Raw genomic sequence first — 27,591 nt, 5'->3', positions numbered from 1 at the left:
CTAAAATCATAAGCATACTTACAAGATATTAAGACTTATTGAACATTGCAGGATTTGCTTGTAAGTAATCATTCAATAATTGTTTTGTAGTAGTAACTGAAATACTTATAAATTTTTGAAGAATGTTTCTGGGCTAATTCCAATTTTTGATCACTGAGTGAAGAAAATACTATTTGGTGAGAGAAAAAACATTTTTTTCTCACATATGTTCTTATTTTACAGCTCTTGAATATTCTCCAGAGAATTCATAGCTGGATATTATTGGGAAAAATTTCCTCACAACTCAACCATTATGTGATCCAGTAGGGCATATTCAGACATAAACCTTCAATATACATGTTATCTGCAGCAGTTCTAATGTTATTCTGCAGCAAGACAAATACCTTACAGAAAGCAAAGCAAAAACATTAAATTATATTTTTAAATTTTTAATCAAAAATTATAGGTCTATGACTCTAGAAACCTGAACAGTCAAATGACCCAGGTGATGTTAGGACCATTTTGGACAGGGCCACACAAGAGAGCAAAGCTTTATCTGTGCATGCTTTAGGTCTAGGTAGAATGCAAAATGATGCCCCCCCCCCCCCCAATCCATCGTTTTGTTTTTGTAGAACTGGTCCCTGGTGCCCAAAAGGTTGGGAGCTGCTGTTGTAAAAGAACGTATTTTTAGTCTCATCCAATCAGAGTACAACAAAGATTATTGATAAGCAGTATTTTAAATGAACTACTGGCAATTTTACAACAATGGAAATTTTTGATCCAGTAATATAGCAAGAAGCCATTATTCTAACAGTAAAATTTTAAAAGGAAGTCATTTTCTGGTGCACAAAGTTGCTCTGCTATTTTTATACAAATAGAAAGTGCATTCACATGCGGGCCCTATTATTTTGGAGCTAAGCATAAGAACAAGCAAATCACTTTGTCTTCTTCTATATTATAATAACTGGCAAGTCAGTCCTTACCCACCAGAATGGCTCAATCAGGGAATTAATCTTTACATACTAATACAAACGGAGTGTTCAGGAAACCCATGAATGGCCATGTTGCTGTGGCATAAGCAATTCAGTTGTGCTTTCTACTACTATTGACTTAATGCTTAGACATTAGAAGCTTTTCATCATTTAACTTCTCTCTCTGGGTTTATGCAGAGCAAGGTCTAAGTAAAACAGGATCCCAAATTGTGCTTTAAAATTTGTGTGTTAACCACCACGTTAAACCTAGAGCAGATTCAAATGATTCACTAAGTTTAACTTTGCTATGTGTCATGCAAGTGCTGCTGCCAATGATCAAGTCAGAAAGCTTCTGACTACAGTTTCAAAACATGGGTTAGAGTTCCAACAGTCAGAAGATTGTTACTATATATTTATGGTTTGTTTCCTTGTACCCTGAAGAAAAAGGCAAAGTAAAAGCTAAAGTCTCATCTGTATTTCAATTTATTAACATAACATGATTACCTACATATGGCCATTCTATTGGCTCATGAAAGCCATCACAAAAAAAGGTCAGTGTGGGTGTGTGTTTGTGAATGCAAAAATGTAAAACATACCAGAAAATATTAAAAAACAACATGGTGTTATAGAATCATAATTGATAGGGATGTCAGAGATCATCTACTGAATAAAACCAATAACTAATTTAAGACTGTTCCTTTAAATTCAGTCAACTTGTACTAAAGAAAAAAGTTGCCAAATTCTGTAAACAAAAAGGAATAATTCTTACTTACCGATCTTCCAAAACTGTAATAGTATCATGCAATGATTTTTGTTGTTCTCTAAGCTGCTGGTTTTTTGTGTAGAACTCATCAAGCCTCGCTGCATCCCTATATATAAAGGGAAATTAATTTTTAAACAGAGATTGTATGGGGTTAGGTGCATTTTCATTAAGAAGAATTCCTGTTACTTCAAAGTTAACAAATAGGTATGAGTACTAACACTTAGACTGAATACAAATTCTATATCTTACAAAATTGATGGCTTTAAATGGTAATAAATAACAAGTTTCATCCATAACACATTACAACTAAATGACGTAAATGTAGCTGCACTGGACTTCTACTACAAACAACATAGGGGAAAATGTAAATTCTTATATAATACTGTAGGGAAGAATAAAACGACAGCAAAAATTCTTTTTTCTCTATTATGTGTGTCTATCAAGGGATGCATGCACAGGTTTTCTAGTCTTAATGAATCAGTGTTCTATGTATATAAGCTGGATAGAGAAAATAAAATGACTTATATAGAACAGGAGAAACAGAGAAACAATGCAGTCTGGGACAAATCAAGCACAATGGTTTGTTGTTCAGTCGCTAAGTTATATCCGATTCTCCGTGACACCAGGCTCCCCTGTCCTCCAGTGTCTTCCTGAGCTTGCCATGCCCATGCCCACATATTGATGACACTATCTAATCATCTCATCCTGACGTCCCCTTCTCTTTTTGCCTGCCATCTTTCCCAACATCAGGACCTTTTCCAATGAATCCTCTCTTTCCATTTTGCAGCCAAAGTATTTGAGCTTCAGCTTCATTATCCTTCCAAAAAACAGTCAGGGTTGATTTCCTTTAGGATTGACTGATTTGATCTCCTTGCAGTCCAAGGGGACCCTCAAGAGTCTTCCCCACACCACAAGTTGAACGCAAATACAATGGTAGAAGTATATATTTAAGCATTAAAATGTATTGGCTCAGTTATGGAAACAGAGCAGGTTTGTTTCTAGCAAGAAATCAATTGAATATGATGCTGTATATCTTGTGGCAGCTTTCTTTTTAAATAATTCAAAGCCTAAAACACTATATAATATAAATTAACATAGGCAAAAAAAGAATTTTACTAGCAAAAATGGCAACAAAAAAGAAAGAAAATATTTAAGTGAAATTAAAAGCTAATAGCAACAGCCAATGCAGTAAGGTCATAATCCAGATTTAAAGACAAAACATATTAGTATGAAACATATTTCTTTAGATCAATAAAACTGCTGCACCTTTTTTGAAGGATACATAAGCTTTGTAAGCTGCTCCCAGCTATCTTAGTATGTGCAATCAGCAGCATCCAAGGTACATTTACTTGAAATCTTCTCATTGTTTTAAAAACGAGTTGTTCCCAGCATAAAAATTTCACCCCCAATACTTTCCACATACAGATAGTCCTTGACTTACACCCACAATTGAGCCCAAATTTATGTTATTAAATAATACATTTATTAAGTAAGTTTTGCTCAATTTTACAATCTTTCTTGCCTCAGTTGTTAAGTGAATTACTGCAGTTGATAAGTTAGTAACCTGGGTGTTAGGTGACTCTAGCTTCCCCCTTGACTTTGCTTGCCAGAAGCTCGCAAAAGGTGAACAAATGATCTTGGGACACAGCAATAGTAATAAATATGAACCACCTGCCAAGCATCTGAATTTTGATCACATGACCATAGAAATGCTGCAATGATCATAAATGTGAAAAACAATCATGTCAGTTTTTTCAGTGTTGTAACTTTGAACAGTCACTAAACTGTTGTATATCGAGGACTACCTGCACATTAAATAGGGTTAATTTCCAATTTAATTTGGTATAATGATTAAGATACTCGCCTAGAAACCAGGAGACTGAGTTCTAGGTCTCCCTTATACATGAAAGTTGGATGGATGATTTTGGGCCTGGCAGTCTTTCAACCCAGCCATTTTAAGGGCTGTTGTTGTAGGGAAAACAGGAATATTAACCATGTTTGCCACTTTGCATTACACATCAAAAAGGCAAGATAAAAGTATAACAACTCTAACTTTCAGGAATTAAGGAGGTAATAGTTATAAAGGTGTATCTTGTCAAATTTACATACCTCAATCTGATATATAGTAATTGGCCATAAATAAGGTGGTCAGATCAACTATTAACATCTAATCAAGAACACTTTTTTGCTTAAGATACTTACAAGCACCTTTCTGCTTTCAGTTTAGAGATCTTTGACAATAATCCTAAGAAAAGAAGACAGGATACAATTAATTCTGTGTTTAATTTTTTTCTAATCTGATAAAGGTCTTTCATTCAGAGAGACTTTTAGAAACCGGGATTGCCAACAAAACTGCCCATGTACTTTCTGAAAGTATAAGAAAATTTTATTTAAATATCTGTTTAGTTATGGTTTGATTTTTATGTTAGTTATTTAGTTATCAGAGCAGATAACAGCAAAATAAAATAAAATAATTTTTTAAAAAAAGATAAACTAGAAAGTAAAATAGACAAACATTTGAAAAGTTACTCTTCCAACTTTAGCTACAGACCAATTAGATGTCTACAACTTTCCAGACATTTACAATACCTGTAAAAGATTTATCACTAAATATTATAGGATAGAATCACAAACTCAAGCTAAGAATGATATATCAAATGATATATCATGATATGATAAATGTCAATATCTGACATTTAATCCAAGAATAAATTGTCAGCCATTGAAGCTCTTACAGCATGGAAGGCAGATACGCTGTACTCCTATATAGGATGAAATCATCCAGAATATATAGGACTTCAGAGGCAGTGCTACAAAATAGTCAGTTGGCTCTCACAGCATACATATACCAAAGACTATCTTTTCCATACAGAAGGCACAATTAAAAACCATACGTAGTTGTAACTTCCAACTTAGTTGTCTTTTCTACTAAAACAAGGGTAATGACAAACTGTATGCTTAATGAACTAACAGATGAAGGTAAAGAATTGAAAATATTATTTGTTTCTTGATTGAAAAGTAGAAAAGAGGGAAAGTGTGCTGGCAAAGTTAAGAAGAGCCTAGCCCTATAGAGAAAAGCAACTGCCAATTTAAATAATGACAACAAGGGTCAGAATAGTTAAAAAATATTAGTGTTTCTAGTGATAATCTATAACTGTGCAATATGGAAAGAATTTATCTTTGTAATACATTATGGATTTCGAAATAGTTACAAAAAATGTCTTGGACCAAATCCTGGAACAAGAATGGCTGACTGTTCTTTAGAAGTGTTGATAAGCAAGCAGAAACTGATCTTCACTTGGCATAGGAAAAACAAAAAGATAGACTGTAAAAAATTATTATGCTTGCTAAAGTTACGGAAAGTAAAAGAGGAGTGCAACATAGAAGGTAGATGGGCAAGTTCGAATAAATTCTTGGAATGATCTTGAAATAGCTACAGGCTATTATCAGAGTCAGATCATGATAGCAAGAATTTGTCCACATAATCTCTATGAGTCAAAAGTGATTAAATGGAATGTCAATGCTAGAGATTTTTTGCATTTAAAAAAGATAAGTAATATAAATATATTTATACATTTCAGAAAGGAGGGGGAAATGATGCATGCACATATATTATTAAGTAAAAATGTAGAACATTTCAGGTTTATTAACTAAATAGCCCTATTCAACTGAAAACTGATTTTCCTCACACTTAGCCCATTAATTTCAGCAATAATTTGTAACGATCTGTAATTATTATAACCAATTATTGTATATCTATGTAAGAAAAAAGGAGCAAAGCAAGATTAGAGCCACCATTTCCTATTTCCTCTTAGTTGTGACCAAGACATTATTCTTTGTGAAAATGGTATAGGCATGGATTCTTGATAGCCAAAGTTGTTTTAGTTCTCAACAGTAGCAAGAAATCATAATGAAATAGAATTTTAGACCTGATTATATGAAGTTACTTGATTCAGTAGCTTTGTAATGTAAGCTATTGCTGAATGCAATAAATAAATAATTACAATTATATAAATATTTCAAAATTTATTTTTCTAATTAAAAAACAACAGTGATGTTAAAAATGATCATAGTCATAAACTGGTAAGTGACCGAAAACTACTTCAGAAGAAAATATGAGTATAAAAAACATACATATCAAATCAGCCAATCAGCCACATAACAATTAGATATCTGGATTAAAAATACTAAAAGTTATTCCATTTTATTCCTTATCAACACCCATCAGGAAGAATGAATCTGTAATACAATGGAATACTTCTGCAAAAACAAGTTATTGTTTCAGAAAGTATTTAGAAATGTGATATTAGCAACCTGAAATGTCACTAAATAAACAGTGCTTATATGCTATAATTAAAGTGATCCAATGTCAGAAATCATTTTGCAGGAATTTTCAAAGATTAAATTGGAATTTTAGCATTCACTTTATAATCTGCCAGCTGAAAACAATTTAAAATGACAAAAAGTGATTTTCATAGAATTAGAATCATTATCTTGACAGACTTAAACATTGGACACTATCTAACACAATGAAATTCAACGGTGCAAAAAGTAAAGTTCTACATTTAGACAATAAAAACAAATGCACAGGAATAATATAGGTGGTACCTGGTTCAATAGTAGTAATTGTGAGAGGGAACCTGGGAGTCCTAGTGAACAATCACTTAAATATGAGCCGGCAGTGTGCTGCAGCTGGCAAAAAAACCAACACACTTCTAAGCTGCATTAATAGAGGGATAGACTCAAGATCGCGTGAAGTGTTAATACACTTTATAATGCCTTGGGGTAAGGCCACACTTGGAATACTGCATTCAATTTTGGTTGCCACAATGTAAAAAAAATATTGAGACTCTAGAAAGAGTGCAGAGAAGAGTAACAAAGATGATTGGGGGATTGGAAGCTAAAAATATAAAGATTGATAGCTGGAATTGATTAATTTAATGAAGTTTAATGAAAGGTAGGACTAGGGGTGACACAATAGCAGTGTTCCAATATCTCAGGGGTTGCCACAAAGAAGAGGGAGTCAAACTATTCTCCAAAGCACCTGAGGGCAAGAGAAGAAGCAATGGATGGAAACTAATCAAGAAGAGAAGCAACCTAGAACTAAGAAGAAATTTCCTGACAGTTAGAACAATTAATCCGTCGAACAACTTGCCTCCAGAAATTGTGAATGCTCTAACACTGGATATTTTTAAGAAGAGATTGGGACACTTTGTCTGAAATAGTATAGGGTTTCCTGCCTGATCAGGGGATTGGACAGTTATAATTAATCACTGTTGTGATATTTATATCTAAACTATAGTCCAAGTGGGATGAAAATGAAATGACTTTATATTGCTGCCTTGCATCTTCTAAGAAAATGCACAACAACAATAATAATAATAATTTATTAAATTTCTAGACCGCCCCCTCTCCCCGGATCATAGCTATAGAGCATGTTCCGTATTTTTACAAGTGTTAAAATTCCCATTAACAACATGTTTAGAACAAGTTTACAGTAATTAGTAAATTTCTGCAAGCCCTTCACATAAAAATTATTAAAATAAAATGAATTATAGCCTAAAGTAGGTTGTAATGTGGATTGATATTATTTGGATTCAACGTTATTTATAGAGCAAGTTTTCAGCAACTGACTACAGATAGCTCTCATTTACCAACTGCAATTATGTTCAACAACTCTGTTAGTAAACAACTTGTTGTAAATCAGACATTCTCATGCTGCAGTTAGGAAGAGAATCACCTGCAGTTCTTAAACATTTCACTATATTAGCACTTATTTGCTTTCTGAATGACTCTGTTTTGATCAGGCTCACTTGTTTCAAATCAAAACTGACAGAAAAAAATATAATTTTTACTAAGAAATATGTATTTTAAGCAACTAATATTAAGCATAGTGTAAAGTCTACTTGATCACATTTATCTCAGCCATATTTATTAAAAATCAAATGTTAAAAAACAAATATGGTGTTTTGGAGCTTCTATACAACAAACATAATATAAAAACAAAATTCACTGATTATAGACTTCTATTTTATAAAGCATATTTTGCTGACATCTAAAATTAAAAATCATGAGTCAGTTTTAATTCTTATTTATAGACTTCAGAAACATAGTCCAGACAAGTCTGTGTTTGCCTTATACATCACCATATGATTGTATTGTACACTCACCAACTTTTTAAAAAACAATCCTTTGGGCATGTTTTTTTTTTTTGGAATAAAATCATGCAGATTCTAAATTTGCCATGCATTACATAGAACACAGTAACAAAGTTTCAGAACATGAAAAAAAATCCACTTTATCTGTTTGCACTGACACACCTACAGCCTTCATTAGACTTCCAAAGTTAATATACATAATATGTTTTCAGTTATAGCTCCTAACTATTTTGAAAGTTTACCCCCATTTTTTTCCTAATGTTTAAATTTTAATACTTAGTTTTCTATTATGTGGCTCCATGACATGGAGGTACTCCTTAGGCAGCCAAATGTTATACTGGTGATACCTCAACATGTACTCTGTTGACAGTATCCCACGAATTATAAAACTCAGCTGTGGAATAAATTAAGCCTTAGAAATGTATTTACTTAATAGTCTATAGAAAGTAATCAATATTCCAATAGGTTTTATAAAGCTCTTTTAAACTTGCTATTAAAAGTTTTGAAAGATAAGACAATGGTTTTATTTCACACCAGCAATTTTGTAATGCTTCAAACTCTTATAAAGGGACAGGATGAATTGAAAAAAACAACTGACAGAATTAAATGACCAGCTCAGAGAAACGCAACAACAAACTACACAAAATAAACAGAGAATAGGTGTACTGGAGGAGGGTGCGGCTGGGATGAGGGAGGAGGTTAAGACAATTCAGAAGGGGAATATAGAATTTGAAAACCATATGATAAAGATGGAATTTGAAAGGATGTCTTTTTTCCTTAGATTCCAAAACTTGCCAGAAACAGAGAATGAAGATCTTAAGGAGATTATGACTACAATTTTAGCAGAATACATTAAAAGAGATAAACAACAGCTATGGTGGGATATTGATCTGATTTACAGGATCAATTCAGCATACGCTAGAACACACAATGTTCCAAGGGCAATCTATGTTAAATTTCTTAGAAAGACCACAAGAGATGAGATCCTAGGAGCTCAAAGGGGGGAACCACTAAAATATAAAGACAAAGAAATAACCATTCTTAAACAGATTCCGAAGAAAGTAAGACATAAGAGGAAGAAATATTCCTCTTTAGCAAAGAAATTATATAATAAAGGAGTCTGGTTTAGATGGTTATTGCCAGAAGGTATGCTGATTTTCTGGGAGGGCAACACAATTAGAATCAATACAGTTGTGGAGGCGGAGGCTTTCATTAAAAAACACAATGCCCTCCTAGACGAAACAGGGGACACTACGCAAGATATGAAGGAGGGAGGGACCGAGGCTCTGCCAGCAGACAGGGGGGAGGATGCAACACTGAGAAGACTCAGGTCACAAAAATGAGCTGAAACATTATTGCAATTGTTGTTATAATGTAATTGTTGGAAGTGATACAAAAAAAATGATTGAATATACTGATGATTTAATGTAAAATCAAAAGCTGCCAATGTTTATTCAAATGTTGATATTTTCCTTTTTTTTCTTTGTAAAAGTTGCGAGATTTGGGGGGGATTACCACCTTCCGCATGATGTAGCTGTCAAAAATTTTTATACCTATTTACCCCTTTTCCTTAAAACATTTGTAAAAACCAAATTTTTTTCAAAAAAGATTGTTTCAAATGTCAACCAGATCTTTCAGCAGACACCTATAACCAATTAAATTTTAATTATTGTTATGTCATATATCTTGATTGCTTTAATTATTTCATGAAACAGATGTTTAGCTATTATTCTGTCTCCTTGATCATAATCTTCTTAGCTATTGATATTAGTTTCACAAGTGGATTGCTGTAACAAGTTCTTAATATCTCATGGTACTTTTCTATGATAATCAGCTAGATAAGTTTTAGATTAAGATAGATTAAGTTTTCTCTTTGATTTTTGGAATCTGATGGTATCTTTTGTTGATCTACTTAGATGGAACTTGAGCAGTTTTCTAAGTATACAGGAATCCTAGTTAAAATTTATATCATCATTATACATCTCTGGCTTTGTAAGACTGACTATTGAACCTAATGGGATTTGTTTCTGATTTAGAAGTTATTACAGGATTATACTGTGGATCTTGGATCCATCAAATTCTCCATCACTGGAATCCATCATTATTATATTACATTATGATTATGATACACTATATTATGATAAAAAAGAAAAGATATATAGAATTCAATTGTATTTAACTTGCGTACTGATTACTTAAACTACCATATGTACTGTATACTTGATATTGACTGCCACTGTGATATGATCTCATCAAATATTATAGAATATACAGGGCAAAAAAGCCAATGAAAAACTAAGTATAAAATTAAAATGTGAATCCCAACCACATGAACTCAGTAGGATTCTTAAAAATCAAAAAACAAGTTTTTTTTTAAGGAATTACATTATTTTACAGCTGTTGCTAATTTAGAAATAACCCATGGCTATCAATATTAATGTGACAATGATTAAATACACAGAGCAACCATACCTTTGACATCTTTATCATGACATTCTTTCAATTTGGACCACAGTTCCTTGAAACAGTCAGCTGCAGGTTCTGTAGAGTTGGGACTTCCACAATTCCCTCCAGAAGCACTCATTTTATCTGTTTACAGTTTTTCAATTTTTTCTGAATTCTTGATGTTTGGCTATCTTCAGGTTCACATTACAGTTAGGGAGCGTTGTTGTTTTTTCCAGACAATCAAATTCCTACAATGACAAATACAAGGTTTACAATATAGGTTGTTAAATGATAGTTATTGTGATCAATTTATATCATTATTTTTAGATCTTGATTGTTCATTGCATTTTTTAAAAAATAATGCAGAAACCATTAGAAAGCTGTCTTTTCATTGTTCTCAAAATACAAGTTTTTCCTGAGGAAATAAACAAAAGCCATAATTGGAAGAAACATAAGAGAATTGAGGTTTTATAAATTATTATGCTGTAATAAAATTAATTACATTATTCTGCTAACTATAGATTACATCTTGCCTTGTTTAGTGATTGTCTTGTTTAGAGACAGATCGTTACAGTAATATAATGTTGTCAGTCTTTGCATTTACAACATTTGGATGTCTGGAAAGCATAGGAAAGCTGAAGTAAGATCATAAGCATAGTCATGATTTCACTTAGTGACTGTTTTATTTAACAACCAAGTTTTCAGTTCCAATTGTGGTTGATAAACAAAGATTACCTGTTGATGGAAACATTAAGTGGTATGCAAAGCTAGGCACAATAGTGAAGGAGACTGAAAATGATGAACTCATAGAAAAATTAAATGCAGAAAAGTATCCTAGTGACTAACGTCCAGGAGGCATGGCACAAGTTAAGAGCAGTTTCAAGGCAACTGAAATACACAGTGCTTTTACAATGCTTATATAGTTGTATGTAGGTTGATTCTCATTATTTCCTAGATCTGAATGCCTTAGGATTGGGTTGGGCAACTTGCAACCTGTTGATCACATGCAGTTCTTGGCTCCAAAATTGCAATCTGTATTACTTTGCCTGCTCTTCTCACCAGCAAGTAGCTGGTTGGAAGATCAGACTGCTACCTATTACAAAAAGGAAGAAATCTAAGCAAGCTAGGGAGCGCATGGGAAAGTCTTCACTTTGATCACTGCGGCAGTCGTTGTTCTCAAAGGTGTGCCCGTCCTCATAACGCAGCTCCCGAGCTAAGTTAACTCTTGAATCGTTTTAGCCAGATCCCCATCCAAAGCTCACTGTTCCAGCAATATCTTCCTTTTACCATTTACCATCTCTCCTCAAGATCTGACGCCTTCCATAAACATCCGACGGAGGTCATTTCGCCTCCAGGGGGAACTCTAAGCGTAGCTGGATCGCTTCAATTTATGCCCGCCACGCAGCGGTTAAAAACTTCGCGAGACGGCCCGACATAGCAGGAAACGCCTCCTGAGAGGGCAGACTATTTCTCCAGAGTTTGAAAAGGGCGGCTTTTTCAAAAGGGGCCCAAGGGAAAACGGCGATATTAGCCTGGGCGCAACAGAGCGCGCGCGGGGTCCCTGCATCCCACGGAAAGGAAAACTTTCGGCGGCCCGAAAGGGGCGAAGCGGAGCCCTTTGGTTTTTAGCAAGGGAGGTGCGTGGGCGCTTTTGGGTGCTGAGCGGAGTTTGAGGCGGGGAGGGAGGAAGAGTTTTGCCCCAGACGCGGAAAGCCCTGCGCGGAGTGCTCTCTCCGACCGCGAACAATGGCAAAGGGAGCCGGGAAAGGATAAGCTCCTGAAGGGACGAAGGCAGCGGCCGCTCGTGGCTGCCCAAAAAGGCGGGCTCTGGCGCGCGGATACCTGGCGGCGTTAGTACCTTTCATTGAACGGCAGAACAGGGAAAGCGGGCGAAGAAAGATGCTTCTTTTTTTTCCAGCCCGCCAAGCCGCGGCGTTGTTCGTTCTTAGCTCGCAGACCGCAGCGGGAGAGCCAACATTTGAGTCGCGGGGCTTCCGGAAGAACCGAGCTGCCCCTGCTGGCCGGAGGCTGTTTTGGCGGCTGAAAAAGGAGAGAATTTCCCCTTCTTTTCAAAATGGTCATGAAGAAGCGCAGTTTGGTGGGCCAGGCCTTCTATTGGAGCCGCGGGAAGAAGAGGCGAAGAAGAAAGGAGAGCGAGTCACGGGGCGCGTGCAGAATGGCTGAGGGGAGAAACTTTTGAGCGCATCTCGCCTAAGCGATCCCGTCCTGCCGGTTCAGCCCGAGGAGCAGATGGAGCCCTGAGATCTGAACGACAGCTTAGAGGCCTTTTGTTTATAGAATTAATGCGTTTAAATATAGCCTCAGATCTTCAAATCCGGCCTTGCTTTTAGTACCAGATAGTTGTTTCTGTTCGTTTTACAAAATAATAATTAACAACAACAACAACAATAAAATAGAAAAAGGCCCTAAATGATTTTTTAACTCAAAGAAGTAGTGGAAGATTGGAAGATGTGAAGAAACCTGGCCCATAGAATTGCTAAGGGTCGGACGTGGCTAAATGGATATCATCATCACGCATAGCAAACTAGTAGCATACATCGTCCTCAAAATAAATAAATCTCTAGAGTGGCTGCTTTGTGTGGAAACTCAGAGGAGAAGGCAACAGTATCAAGGGAGAAGATAAAATAGTGAAAGAATATAGAAATGTAGGTTTTTCTGGCAAAACACACTGGCTACAAAACATGCTAAAGGAATATTGTACAATATTGGGATTAACTGCCCTCCGAACATACTTTTTGATGCGATCGTTGTTTAATCCTGCCCTTCAGCACAGCAGTTCCAAGTAACTAATACTTTCAAAGGCTTAGGCTGCATTCATAGCCTTGAAATTAAACAAAGATCAAATTGTCAGTTCTTAGAAACTGCAGTGTTCTTATTTGCCTAGAAACGAGTTTTCCTTGCTATAGGCTATAAGAGAGAAAAAAAGCTGTTTTCAGGCCTGAATATAATATTGCGCTAACAAGCCTATTTGGAAAGTCTCAAGTAGAAGAGACCTCAAGGCATGTCCAAAGTGCATTTGGGAATAGGATAAAGAACAGCTTCATCTTACTCCTACAAGAGTTCTTCCATCTACCTAAAATCTAGAGCAAATTTTGAAGATTTTTAAGACTTTAGCTACTACCTTCATTACTTGGTATATGATTTTCTGCCTAGGCAGGGAGTTGGACTAGAAGACCTCCAAGGTCCCTTCCAACTCTGCTATTGTATTATTGTACTTTGAGGGTACAGTGTGAAAAAGGAAACATAGGATATTTATTCTTGCCTATCTTGATTTTAATTATAATATATTAGTTATGTATTAGTTAAATAAGTTATTTAACATGTTCAGATATTTTACATACCATATTTTTGGAGTATAAGACGCACATTTTTCCCTCAAAAAAGAGGGTGAAAATCTGGGTGCGTCTTAGACAGCATTTTTTGGCCTACTGAAACTCCACCCCCTTTGCAAAAATGGACATGCAGAGGGTTTGGGAGCCTTGCAAAGTGCTCCTGAGGGCTGGGGAGGGCAAAAAAAGAGCCATATAAACTGCTCCATATAAACTGCTGGATTAAACCAAAGATTTATGTGATTTAAATTTTATTTACTAGAGTGGTCAGATTCTTTGTACGTTTTTGGTGAGACATGAGCAAAATGGGCCTCTTCTGCTAATGTTCCACAGTTTCTGGTCAATAAAACAGATCTTCAACTTAGTACTACAATTTAAACCAGAATTTCTCTTAACTTCTTTACGATGGTTGTTAAGCAGATCACTGCAGATGTTAAGTGAATCATGTTTCCAAAATTCCCAAAATTTGATCACATAACCCTGGGATGCTTTTACAGTTATAAATGCAAGATTGTAAATAACTTTTCAGTGCTGTAACTTTGTCCGGGGGCTTAAATGAATGGTTGTAAATTAGATACCATAGATAATAACTATTAGCTTTGGTAGCTGTATGCCCCATGAATTCCCCTTACAGCCATCTTAAGCTGGTAACTGTGATGACTTTGGCATAAAATAAAGGCAGACAGCGAGGAGCTTGACCAGAGCTTGTCTTTATTCAGCGGCAGCCATCTGTAAAACTAACTTCTGCCCTGGATGACATCATTAAAAAGGTTAACTGTTTCCTAGCCGCCTTAAAGAGCTAAGCACAGCAATTGCACTTAAAATATAACATAAAACTTACACATCATTACATCTCCCCTCTTAAGTATAAAACATCTAATATGTTACAAAATCTTTCCATATTTTGGGTTTAATGACTCGACCATAGCGTGAGAACATTACCGCTGTCTGATCATCAGTGAAGTTACTATCAAGTTGTGAGTCGGTCCCAGCATTGTCACATGCTGATATGCTTACATTGTTCTAGTCATTTTCGGTAGGCTGTATATCCGTGTTCAGAAGTTTTGTGCTATCATGCACCTGCGCTTCACTTTCCTTGTTGTTTTCTTCTTCCAACGCAGCGTCGGCAGCCGTGTCTGGACGCAGATGACACCTGTTTCTTCTCAATTGCTGTCCACACTTGGTTTCAACTACATATGATTTGGTGAATTGCCCTCTTTGACAATTCGAGCAGGCTCCCATGTTTTCCCAGTGACTCTATGCCTCACAGCTTGCCCGGCACACAGTGGACGAAGAGGCTTGGTAGATTTATCAAAATACAGTTTTTGCTTTCTCATGTTTATGTCCCTCTGAGCTATTACCCGCTCATGTGCAATGGAACGAGGCTGCAATTTATGCGGAGCAGTAGGCACTGTAGTTCTCAGTGTTCTTCCCATTAACAGCTGAGCTGGTGAGCATAATCCCTCAATGGGTGTTGCACAATAGTTTAGTAGGCCCAAATACACATCCTGCCCTGACGTTTGTGCTTTCTGTATGATGGATTTGGCTATGCCAACATACTTCTCTGCTAGGCCATTGGCCTGTGGGTGATAAGGGCTTGTGGGTTTGTGCTTAATTCCCCATTCACGCAGGAAGCACTGGAATTCGGCACATGAGAATTGTGGCCCATTATCAGACACCAGTTCTTCACACACTCCATGTCGTGAAAGTATTGTCTTTAAGGCCCATATGACTGTTGCCGCTTTTAAACTTCCCAGCTGCACTAGTTCAAAGTATTTGCTGTAGTAGTCTACTATTATCAGATAGTGTATGTTTCCAAAATGAAAAATGTCCGTAGCCAATCTCTGCCATGCACGTGAAGGAGCATTCCACGGTGTAAGAGGTTCTTTCGCATTGTTTTTTTGAAATGTCTGGCAGGTGTCACACTTCTTTACAAGTGTTTCAATGTCAGTGTCCAAATGAGGCCAGCAGACCACCTCCCGTACTCTGCGCTTACACAGAGTGATGCCCAAATGTCCCTGATGAATTTGTTCCATTACTTCTGCCCATTGCAACTTAGGTATAAGAATACGGTCACCCATTAGTATGATATCCTCATAAATGGATAGTTCATCTTTCACAGGCCAGAATTCCTGCAACTCAGGACACAGCTTCTTGCATTTTTCTGGCCAGCCATTGCACATGACGCGTGTTAATTTCTCTAGTACTTTATCCTGTTTGGTGTCTTGTCTTATTTTCTCCAGCCGTACATCTGATATTGGCATGTTGACTAGTATTGTATGTACCTGCTCTTCCAACTCAGGTTCATCCCTGGCTTCATGTCCTTCTGGAAACACTCTTGAGAGGCAATCTGCCATTGGAATTTCCTTCCCAGGCTTATACTTCACTGTGAGATCATACTGCTGTAATTTCATAATCATTCGCTGCAAGCATGGAGGTGTAGAAGCTAGCGGTTTTTGTAGTATGTACTCCAACGGCTTGTGATCGGTTTCTACAACTACTGGACGACCATATATGTACTGGTAAAACTTCTCACATCCATTCACAATGGCCAACATCTCTTTCTCAATTTGAGCATAATTGGCTTGTGTCGTGGTCAGTGCACGTGAAGCATAAGCCACCGGATGTCCTTGTTGAGTCAGTACAGCACCTAACCCAAACTGGGATGCATCCACTTGAAGCACAGTGTCAGCATTTACGTCAAAGTATCTCAGTATTGGCCCGGGATATTTAGTGATCAGTTTCTTCACTTTGTCAAAAGTCCTTTCCATGTTTGCATCCCAACACCAAATGGCATCCTTCTGCAGCAATGCACATAACGGTGCTGTCTGTTGTGCGAGGCCCTTAGAGAATTTCGATAGATAGTTGAAAATGTCCAATGATGTCTCCAGTTCCTTTCTGGAGGCTGGGGCTTTCATGTTAAGAACTGCTGTGATCTTCTTTGGATCAGGCTTCAAACCCTCTTTGGTTAGTAGGTGTCCAAAATATGTCACTTCTCCTACCCCAATTTGCATTTTATTTGGATTGAGTTAAGATTTCTTTCACGACATCGATTGAGCAAAGCAGTAAGGTTTCTGTCATGTTCTACTTGATCCTTTCCATAGACCAACAAATCATCAACTATTACTTCAACACCCTGTAGACCAGCAATTAGTTCATGTGATTTCTTTTGAAATATCTCCTGTGCCGATGCTATGCCGAAAGGCACCCTTGTGAAGCGCCATCGACCCGCAGGAGAGTTGAAAGTAGTGAGATAACTGCTAGCTTCGTCAAGACGCAATTGCCAGTAACCAGACTGGGCATCTAGTACACTGAACACTGTTGCTCCTACTAGCTTGTGTGCTATATCCTCTATGGTGGGGAGTTGTCTTTTGTCTGTCCCAACTTCACCCATTTGCCAGGTCATGCCAGGTGAAAAAGGAATTAGAAGCTGCCTTCGTTCACCTGGTCCCAAAGCCCAAGGCGACTGCCACACCAAGAAGGCAGATGTTGGTTTCTCATCTGGTCAGCTGAAGGGACCGCTGGCAAGACAGACCACAAGTACACAGTCCTGTGACTCCCAGGAAGGAGTTAGCAGCTGCTGTAAAGCTGTGCTGAGATACCTGTTTAGGCTATTCTTGCTTCCCTATCAGCGCTATTTGCCCTGCTTTGGGCGCCCCGGAGTAGCTTCACTCATTGGGGCAAAGCCCAGCCTCCATTCTCCAGAGGTCTCCCATTCTTTTCATTTTGCTCGCAGCCGCCAAGAGAGCAGTTGCCACAGGAGGTCGAAACCCCTCTCTGTCAGGACAATTGCAATTTAGAAACCACCGGAAAGAACGCAGAGCCACCCCGGGCACCCAGTGATCCCTCTTTCCTGCTGTATTTCTTTTGTTCTGTTCCTTGCCTGAGGAAAAGCTGAATGCAGGCAAGTTCTCGCGAGATCTCTTCTATGGGGGGGGGGAAGCGAGCAGGGCAACCAAGGGGAAAAGTGTAGAAGTGATGCATTGCTCGCTTCGCTGAAGGATCATAGAAATGACTAATTGCCATTATTACGTGTCAATTCGGGAGCACATCGCCCATAATAATCAGAATAACAGAGATGGAAGGGACCTTGTAAGTCTTCTAGTCCAATCCCTGCTCAGGCAGGAAACCCTATGGCATACTCTGCTGGGGTGATGCATGTGTGCCTACAGAGAGGGCTCTGAGTGCCCCCCTGGCATGGATGCCATAGGTTCACCACTGGTGTAGGTGGTAATAAGTTACTTGTGCATTGTATATACCATATAAATAAGTTTTTTTCATTTTCTGATCCCAAATCTTAGGTTACAATACAGTATTCGGCTTTATTGACTCCCCAAATCTAGCAAATCTAGAATTCTGAGAGCTAAAAAGTTGATAAGACAGTTATCTTGTCAATTTGCTCATAATGTAAAACATGATTTCTGTGGTCTACAATCCACAACATGTAAAACATACTGTCAGTGAAATTTGGCTTGTCACACCTCCTCCTCAAGTCTCTTGATTCTATCCCTTTAAGGTTAAGCCATTTTTTTAAAAAAAACTTTATTTCTATATTTCTGTAATGAAATTGAAAAGCGTTGCAAATGTAAACATTTGTTGCATATGTAAATTGACTTTAATTGCAGGATCTTATTTAAAAATATGTTCAAAAGATTGCAATTACATCAACTTATGTTCATTTAGTGACCGTTCAACGTTACAATGGCACTGAAAAAAGTGCTTTATGACCATTTTTCACACTTAAGATCTTTGTAGCATTCCCAGGATCATGTGGTCAAAATTCAGAAACTTGAGAACTGGTTCATACTTATGACCGTTGCTATGTCCCAAGGTCATGTGATCCCCTTTTGCAACCTTTTGACAAGCAAAATGAATGGGGAAGCCAGATTCACTTAACAACTGTATTACTAACTATTACTAAACAACTGCAGTGATTCACTTAACAACTGTGGCAAGAAAGGTCGTAAAATGTGACAAAAGTCACTTAGCAAATATCTCACTTGGCAACAGAATTTTGGGCTCCACTTGGTCGTAAGTTGAGACTAGTATAATGTTTAGATTTGATTTTCCATAGAATAAATTTAATAGTTACACTAAACATTTGGCTGTATAAAAGTAAATAATCCTTTCCCAAATTTAGATTTCAAGAAATGTGTTACTTTATATTATTACTGAAAATCCAGGGATATCATGTATATTCCCCACAGAGTTACATCTGCTTTTGGTCAGAAATGAATATACAAACAGAATGAGTTATTTGAACCTATTTAAATGGCCATCTGTTTATCTGTAGTTACAGATTTGTTGCATTGTTTTTATTGTAGAAACAAAATAGGGAAGTATGAAACAAATGCTGTGAACTGTTTGATGTTCACAGTTAATGAGATGACATATTACACCTAGCTCTGTGTTGAGTTCTCATGAAAAGAATACTTCTCAATGGATTCAGAGTTGATATTGAAATATACTACAGCATGTGTCATTTGTCTAGGAGGAATAAAATCAATAGTCAAACAATAAAACAGAAAAGAATTAGCACTATTGTACTGGTCAAATATGGACAGGAACTCAACGACATTTTAAACTACTTAATACATTGATGATAGCAATACTTAACTGACTTAAATGTTTCCCTCTTAATTACATTTATTTTTATTACAATACTTTTTGTTACTACCAGGGAGACCTATTTAGTAGGGATTTTTAAAAAAATCTTAACACATTACTATTTCCAGAAGTATCCCTGTTGTTTCTTTATTGCCATAACTGAATAAAAGTAGATCTCTACTTCCTAATGAAAATCACTCAGTAAGTTTATAAATACATTGGGACTAAAATCTACTCTAGTTTTTTTTTATAAATTGATGTAATCAAGTAAACATTAGTCATTTAGACTTGTGATAAAGCCTTCTGTGTGAAATTTCACTGTATATATGTATTTCAGGAAAATACTGCATTCCTTGGATTTTTTCAGACAATCATTTTGTGTTAGTCTTCCTGCTAGCTACTGTTTGTTTTGTGTCATAAAGATGTAGGGCATTCCAGAAATCTTAAGTGTATATTTTTTCCAATTTGTTTAACTAGTAAGGAATTCATAGTTAAGTGATAGTCCATGCTTCCTTCATGCAGAAGGCCTCAATTAAACTTTGACATTTCCAGTTAAAAAGAAAAGAGCTGGTGATATGAGAAGTTCCTCCAGGACGTTGCTTTGACATTACCAATTAGAATAGCAGTACTAGATTAGACAGATTAGAAGTGCTCTAGGTATAAAAAGAGTTTCTTGTAACTCAGTTCAGATTATGTGATGAAGTAAGCTCAGATATATTATTTCTATACTGTACTACATAAATCTACTCATCATGTAAACATTGAATTGCTAGTGAATGTAATTTTTGAACTACTAATAATTAAAAAATAATTCTATCTTTCCTTGCATTACCACCAACATTAGTTATATTAGAACAAGAAAGACCTTGTCATTAATGTAGTCTCATTGAAGAACACAAATAGATTTGTAAGAAATGCCAGGAATTTTAAATTATTTGAAAATGACCCTAGTGCAAAATGTTCTCATAATCCATGGATTACTGTAGAAAACCTTTAGGAAATCAGAACAAAAAACAAAGTGGATAATCACTGAAATGTTTATTCAGTATATATCTTTTTGTGAAAAGCCTTCAGGAAATTATTAGTTATGGTTTTTTTGAATATGGATCCTGTTACTAACACAAAAGTCTAAAAATCTAATTTTCATAATTCTAACTTAGAATCTAGAGTCTTTTACCATGTTCTCATATCCTTTTAGTAGAGCAGAATTCTGTATCAGAATATTTGAGGCATTGTTGTGAAAAATACTGCATAGTAATATGAGCTTATATGAAAATATCTCTTCTGGCCAAACCCAAATTGGTATGGGTGTTGTAGTTCAAAAAAGAAAAGTAAGATGTCCATTTAGAAAGATTGGACATCTTACTTTGGTTTTTTTGAACTACAACACCTATATCGTATTGCTACACTACAGTTTTCCTTGCTGTCCAAAATGCAGAATTAATTTTCTTCAGGTTGGTTACTCATGTTTGTACTGTGTAAAATCTCGCAACTAGATATACAGTTGGAACAAGTATTGAGATGGCATTTTGATAGATAAGGCAGAAAATCCCAACCATTCATTTGATGTATGTTTTGTCCTATCCTATGCGGGGTCAGCCTGTAAAGGGCATACTGTGTGCATGAAATCATTTTTAAAACATGGTTGTAAAATATATAAAAATTAAATCATTAAGAATTTGTTACCATTTATAATTATGCAAAATCTACCAAAGTGCTCTTTGCTTTATCAAAGAGATTGTCTTAAAACATCATGATAACTAAGAAATATTGAATCTAAAACTCAAATATTCTAATATTGGAGCATGGAAGATGGAGTAGATGTACGCTCACCCCAAAGCTGACTGACAGGGCTGCAGGATGAATTGGAAGTCCTGCTCATTTGACAGGGAAATCTACAGACATTTATACAACTGGCACAAATATCCATTGATGTACTGGCATTGATGTTTGGCAAAAATCCTAAGCCTGTTCTTTTTCCTTACATGCCCAAATGTGGGCCTACAGCTATACCAAATGTTTTGGGTTGATTTTATTTTATACTGTAGTAAGTGAGAAGGTTAGAAAAGTCAAAAGAAAATAATGCCTTCCTGGTCTGACTGCAATAAGCATTGGCTTTGACAGTCACCTAGAACCACTCACCATTCCTTCCTTCCACATATGTATACAAAAGGATAGTAGTGAAGCAGAAAAACCCTATAGCCACTTGTGAGTGAGCCTTTTTGAAGTGCATGAGATTTATTTCTGAGCCAATATATACATAATTGCACTGTGAACTGTAGATACTAGAGTTATAGTACAGATTAAAAGCACTGGGAAGCAGAAATCTACTTTACCAATTCACGTAGCCAGCACTATAGAGCAATACAAGAGAATTTCTTCAAGATATTGGGTTTTGTTGCCTTTTTCAAAAGCAGAAGAAAATGAGCTGACAAGAATTCAGGCTCATACATTTTTCGAATCCATGAATATATTCTTCCATTCCACTGCTAAAGGATGTTATGGGGGTTGATACTATTTTATCAACAAAATAGATTCTTTATCCAGCATTATGTATCCCCAAATAAGACCATTCCATCGTTCCAGAGCAGATATGAGTTGGGGAACAGGAAGGATGAAAAGTGAAGATAAATTCCGTTTCATAAATGGAAACTAACTGACATGAAATCCAGTTACAATTACTCATGAGTATGACCAATTAAAATCCATCCAGTTATTTGCAATTTTTCATTGTAGCGCAGCACTTTTGTGTATTATTAAGAATCAGGGCTTACTGAATTCTCTTTGGCTTTTACCCAAAATAAATGTGGTTCAAATTTAATAAAATAAATCTGTAGTTGGATTAGCATATAAGGTTGCAATCTTATCCATTTGTATTTGGAAGGAGTGCCACTGTATTTGGTAGGAGTAATTTCTATGTCAACGTGCATAGGATTAAGCTGCTAAACTCAACAATTAAACTTTTGAGTAATAGCTTTTAAGTTGATGAGGCCACATTGTCTAAAATATTTCAAAGTAGTTTGCCTAGTGTTGCCTAGGTAAAAATGATTAAGTATGCGATTCCCTGCTAAATCAAGAGTTATTTGGGATTGTCTCAAAGAATAATTAAAAATAGCTGTTTATCAACTTGGATATTTGCAGAGACCAAAGTTATTGAAAAGATTCCATGGAATATTCTGCGCAATTAAGCATTAAACATTGCCCAATAGACACTGATATTTTTACTTACCTTGTAATTAGAAAGATTCTTAATTGTTTCTTCTAAAATTCATATTACAACAACTTACCCTAGGAAAAGAAAGTCCAATGTATACTTCTTTTTGTTTTAATTCCAGTTGAAAGAGGAATACAAAAGTCACATTTATGTTAAACAAAAGTTATTTTGTCCTAACAGACATGACAAAACCTGTCTTCATTCCTTTCTGTTCAGCTCAGCCAATATACTACTTAGCTTCAGCAAGTTAATCAGTCACCAGATTCTACAGCCTTTGTTTTCAAAGATGTCTAATTCTTACATGACACTACCTGTATATATAATAAGATCCATACCCTAAGCACCTAAACTAAAGGTGGAGCTACATTTTGGTCTATACTTTAGAGCACAACGTCTGTGTACAGCCCCTATTTATAATAGCAAAAGACAAACTACCCTTCTAGTGGACAATTTGTAAAGTTGTGCTGAATCAAGATTTGTCAGAATTTCTGTCAGAATAAGAATCTGATATGTTAAATAATTAAAATTAATTAAAAACAAGAACTAATGTTGCAATGAAAAACAACTCATGTGTAGCATTTCCTTTTTTAAATTTTCTGTCCTAAAATTGATTTGAGTTACCATCTATTCTACACAAAGATATGACAACAATGTAATGCCTATTCAGTTTGGCATAAGATCAGTTGAACTTCTGAATAAATTTGCAGAGTTACATTGCAGCACAACAAACAAATTTATACACTGGATCACTGCATCACAGTAGGCAATGATCAGGCTACAATTCAGCTATCCATCTTTAAAATTATTTCCCCATTTTAGAGATGTTTCTACAATCACCTTTGCCTGAAATAAAAATGCTAAATGAAACCTGCTGGGGGAAAAAAACACTCAAGTTACAAACTGATGTAAGTCATAACTATATACTGAGATAGAAAAAATATATTCACCAAAGAACACATACAAAAAATAAGTGGCCTATTTGTACACCATCTAGAATTAAATTTCAGAAATAATATAGTATTAAATTGATGCTTTCAAAACTTACCTTTTAAAAACTGAAACAGGTTTCTCTGATTCTGTTCTTGATCGTCAATGAGGTTTATTAAGCTTCCCTAAGCTGATAAACATCAAGCTTATATAGGATGAGAAAGTCAGAGTGGACCATGCAACAGAACGCAGAGAAGAGTTCTGCTGCACCTAAAATATATACAATGTGCAATGGATAACCTAATATGTCTTTCATTTAACTGGCTGGGCAGGTTTTTGCATTCTCTGGAACATGGAATCATACCAGAATTTGTTGGCATAACAGTCCTGTCAAACCAGTTCCTTGGTAGAACAGAAACCCGTTCAACCAGTCGGCATCAAAGGGCAGTTCAACATGCTGCGGCTCAACTCAACTCTGAAGCTTCATAAGTGGTGAATTATTCACGCCTCCACCAACTCCCAACATAAAATGTAGCCTCCAGCAAAATAATTTACCAAAGGAGTTAGGGAGTGTTGCGTCCGTAACTATCAAATGCACCATTATCCTATTGTTTCAGACTGCCTTTTGATGCATCTATTCTAGAAGGAGTAACTGATGAATAGTTTGAAACAAATCAGAAAGGTTTATTTATGTTAAGGAATGTTTAAAGCATTTTTACAAATTGAATACAAAACCCAAAGTCTACTCCTAGATTACATTTTTTTGCTCATTGGAAATTAAATGCTGAAAAATAGTCAAAATGAATTCCCTTATACATGTGACTGAATTGCTGACAGTTATAAAACACTACACTTTTTTTTTATTAAGTGTCATCTGTTACAGAAATTTATATCAGAAAAGTAGAAAAACTACCGGTACATGTAAAACTAAGACATAAAACCTTTTTGAAAACATCATTATATGTGGATAGACATTTATCCCTAATTTCCAGTCTACTATAACCTATTGTAGACTTTTCCATTAATTACACTAACCCTGCAGAAGTCTCCTTAAATACACATTGTAAATAATCTAATCTCTAATCAAGTACTATTTTCTTGCTGACTTAATGAATTCATAGTGGAGTGTATTTTTTCTTAGATTCCAAAATGTTTGATGCTTCTTTCATGGGGACCTTCCAGATGATTAATTCATTGAGCATAGGAACATGATGGTTCAATCACAGGAACAACTTACTCTGAGACATCTTCCCAAGACAAGGACAAACGCAGCAATGACAGAAAGAAGACCTGGCTTTTGTCATAAGCATGGAATAATATGTGGCTGGAGTCTCGTAAGGAAATGTATTTGTTTATATACATCATTGATGTACCAACCTATCTCACATTAGTGACTGGGTATTTACAAGATCAGAAACAAGCAAGTCCCCAACATTGGATGCCCAAGAATAAACAGGATTTATAATATGGATTGTGTGTGTGTGTGCGTGTGTGTGTGTGTGTAGAGAGAGGTTTCTTTTGTACCAGGATAGATTATAGATAGATAGATAGATAGATAGATGGATGGATGGATGGATGGATGGATGGATGGATGGATGGATGGATGGATGGATGGATGGGTAGATAGATAGATAGATAGATAGATAGATAGATAGATAGATAGATAGATAGATAGATAGATAGATGTGTGTCCGTGTATCATTGTAAGCTGCCCAGGTTTATGATTTGTTGATGACCAAATATTTTTAGTAAGTAAGTTTTGATTGGTGCCAGCTTTCTTTCCTGTTAAAAACATTGCCTTGTCTGCAGAAAATGTACTTGAGGCAATATAAAATTACTTCTACAATATACTGAAACATGAATGGCTAAAAGAAATAGATGTATGCAAGTAAGATGGAGAACTTTGTCAACATAGTATTGGTTTTGCGTAGGTCATTTTAGGTGCTTTACAAAATTCTGAAAGTCAAACATTCAATCACTGAGGAAGGAAATATAATTTGCCTGACATGTTATTTGCCTACTTATTTTTATTTATAGCCTCTCCCATGTTGAAGGAAGACATACTATATGTTGGCCTAATTTGGTATACAAATGAATACTGAATTCCCATTCATGTTCATGTCACTTTGCAACCACCACAGAAGAATAATAGTTATCTGTTGGATATTTAATTTTATTTTAGAGTTTAAACTTATCTTTCAGCTATAAATACTTTCAGGATTTCTAAAGTGGCTGAAAAAACAATAGCAAAACTAAAATCTTTATATAATATTTAACTTTAAATCAGTTGTTGGACATTCATAACCCATAGTTATGAATATCCAAATAACTCATAAGTTACAAATCTTTATGACTAGCTCTAAAGTAAGTAAGCCCCATAAGAATTACCACCTCCTAGTTTATGAGAAGAACATAGAATAGAATAGAATAGAATAGAATAGAATAGAATAGAATATTTATTTCTTAGCCGCCCCCTCTCCCGAAGGACTCGGGGCGGCGTACAATAACATCCTCATTATTATTTTCAGTTTATAACTGCAACATCTTTTTAAAAATTTTTTAAATGCACCCAGTTTAAAAAGATCACTGAAATATCCCAGCATTTGCAGTTCATACTATATGCAGATAATGTATGAATAAAATAGGTGCACTGATAGTTCTCTCTAATTGCAAAACATCTTCCATTCTGATAACATCCCCTTTCAAGGAGAATGAGAAGAAGATGGTAAACATGTGAGAACCATGTGCAGAAGTGAATCTGCAAAGTGAAATGACAGGAAGCCAAGGAGGACCAAGGGGTTGCTTGCTAGCCCGAGTGTCTTGCCCCTGAATCTCTCATTTATCAAAACAGCATGACTCTGGAAGCCTCCTGCCAGATTTTGGACGACCTCAGGATGTTCGTCCTTCAAAACAGTAAACATGCTGCACGATTTAGAATTGTAATGACTACATTGTTATCCCAATTTTTGGAGTTCTAATCATTGTTAAATTTCTATCAGCAAAATCAGGCCCTCGAAGTCAAAAAAGAGACCAGTCACGTTTTGGTGTGTATTATTTGTAAGTATAGGAATATTAGACAAAACCATAGGAGGAAACCTATATGGACTTTCAGATGAAGTTACTACTGGCAGCCTTGATGATGTAACTTCTCATATTGCCTTTCTTTGACCTCTCCCTACAGTGAGAGTTATGCACAGGTGTGTGGAAGCATAGAATTGAAGACTAGCATGCCCTGGAGCAGAGAAGCATTGAGACAGAGGCACAGAAGACCGGTTTCTCCTAATATTTTTTCATCCAAGATCTTTCTACAGACGGTTAACATTTGATTATATATTTAATTAATTTGACTTTTTTAAGGCCAAACAGTATGTCCTGTCATTCACTTTGAGCTGCTTTCCCCATGCCTAACCAACACAACAAGGGTTCACCTATTCTCACCCGTTACATTTATGCAATGGGATGCCCATATTGCAGTTCAGCTGCCTTTAGAGCTGCCTCCCATACTGACCACTAGCAGATTTCTGTTCCTTGTTTTTATTTTTCAACAATGCAGTACAACCCCCAATGGCATTGCAGTACTTGTCATTTTAAATGAAGTAGGACCACTTTTTCCCCCTGGAAGCACAAGATCATGTTGACTTGTTCCAAGGAGTGATTTTCTTGTATTTTAGTTTGGCCTCTGAAGAATCTCCCAGGAACCAATGAAGTCCCAGGAATCTTAGCTAATAACCACGTTAAAGCTATATTAGATAGCAGTTTTCTCCATGTTCACAGATTACATAGGGCCGTTGTACTGTAGTAGCTTCCTGGTCTTTCGATACCTTACTGAGCAATGAGTTATACACTTGATACAGAATCTTGATTGAATTCTACTTAGGGCTACCAAAGAATCATTTATCTGGATGTTGCTCCTAAACTCCAAAGCTAAGCTTGATCATTCAAGCAGACATACATACATATGCATTGGGATTGTTTACAAGTTCCTAGTGCGTATGCATAAAGACATTGGGCAGGAATCTAGGTGTTGGCATGCTATGATACATACGAAATCTAAAATTGGGAAGCATGCACAGACGTGTAGTTTCTTATCTATTTGGCTTCTATGCATAGCTTAAACACAAGAAGTTTCTGCTTTTCGGTCCATGTTCCTTTCTAGTCTTTCTGGTTCACTTCCCAC

The 27,591-nt window shown here is 36.1% G+C and overlaps 1 protein-coding gene across 5 annotated transcripts in view; it reads right to left on the bottom strand.

Annotated features, from left to right (window-relative positions):
* Positions 1 to 23,662, bottom strand: part of RBBP8 (RB binding protein 8, endonuclease) — a 54,412-nt gene extending 30,750 nt beyond the window's left edge. The window contains exons 1-4 of one of the 5 annotated variants that reach the window (XM_081952543.1): positions 23,533 to 23,662; positions 10,344 to 10,564; positions 3,916 to 3,958; positions 1,724 to 1,819 (exon numbers count right to left, since the gene is read on the bottom strand). In XM_081952543.1, the coding sequence (XP_081808669.1) occupies positions 1,724 to 1,819; positions 3,916 to 3,958; positions 10,344 to 10,455 (251 nt within the window). In that variant the 5' untranslated portion in view covers positions 10,456 to 10,564; positions 23,533 to 23,662. Of the gene's footprint in view, positions 1 to 1,723; positions 1,820 to 3,915; positions 3,959 to 10,343; positions 10,565 to 11,610; positions 11,632 to 12,158; positions 13,134 to 22,560; positions 22,706 to 23,532 lie in introns of those variants that run through there. The other 4 variants (XM_081952545.1, XM_081952542.1, XM_081952541.1 and 1 more) reach the window with 4 other exon arrangements.
* Between the last annotated feature and the right edge of the window lie 3,929 nt (positions 23,663 to 27,591).

This window comes from Natrix helvetica (genome assembly GCF_964273705.1).
Source record: "Natrix helvetica genome assembly, chromosome: 4".
NCBI classification, from domain to species: domain Eukaryota; kingdom Metazoa; phylum Chordata; class Lepidosauria; order Squamata; family Natricidae; genus Natrix; species Natrix helvetica.
Note: the sequence above shows the minus strand (reverse complement) of the source record. Positions and strands in the feature narration are given on the sequence as shown.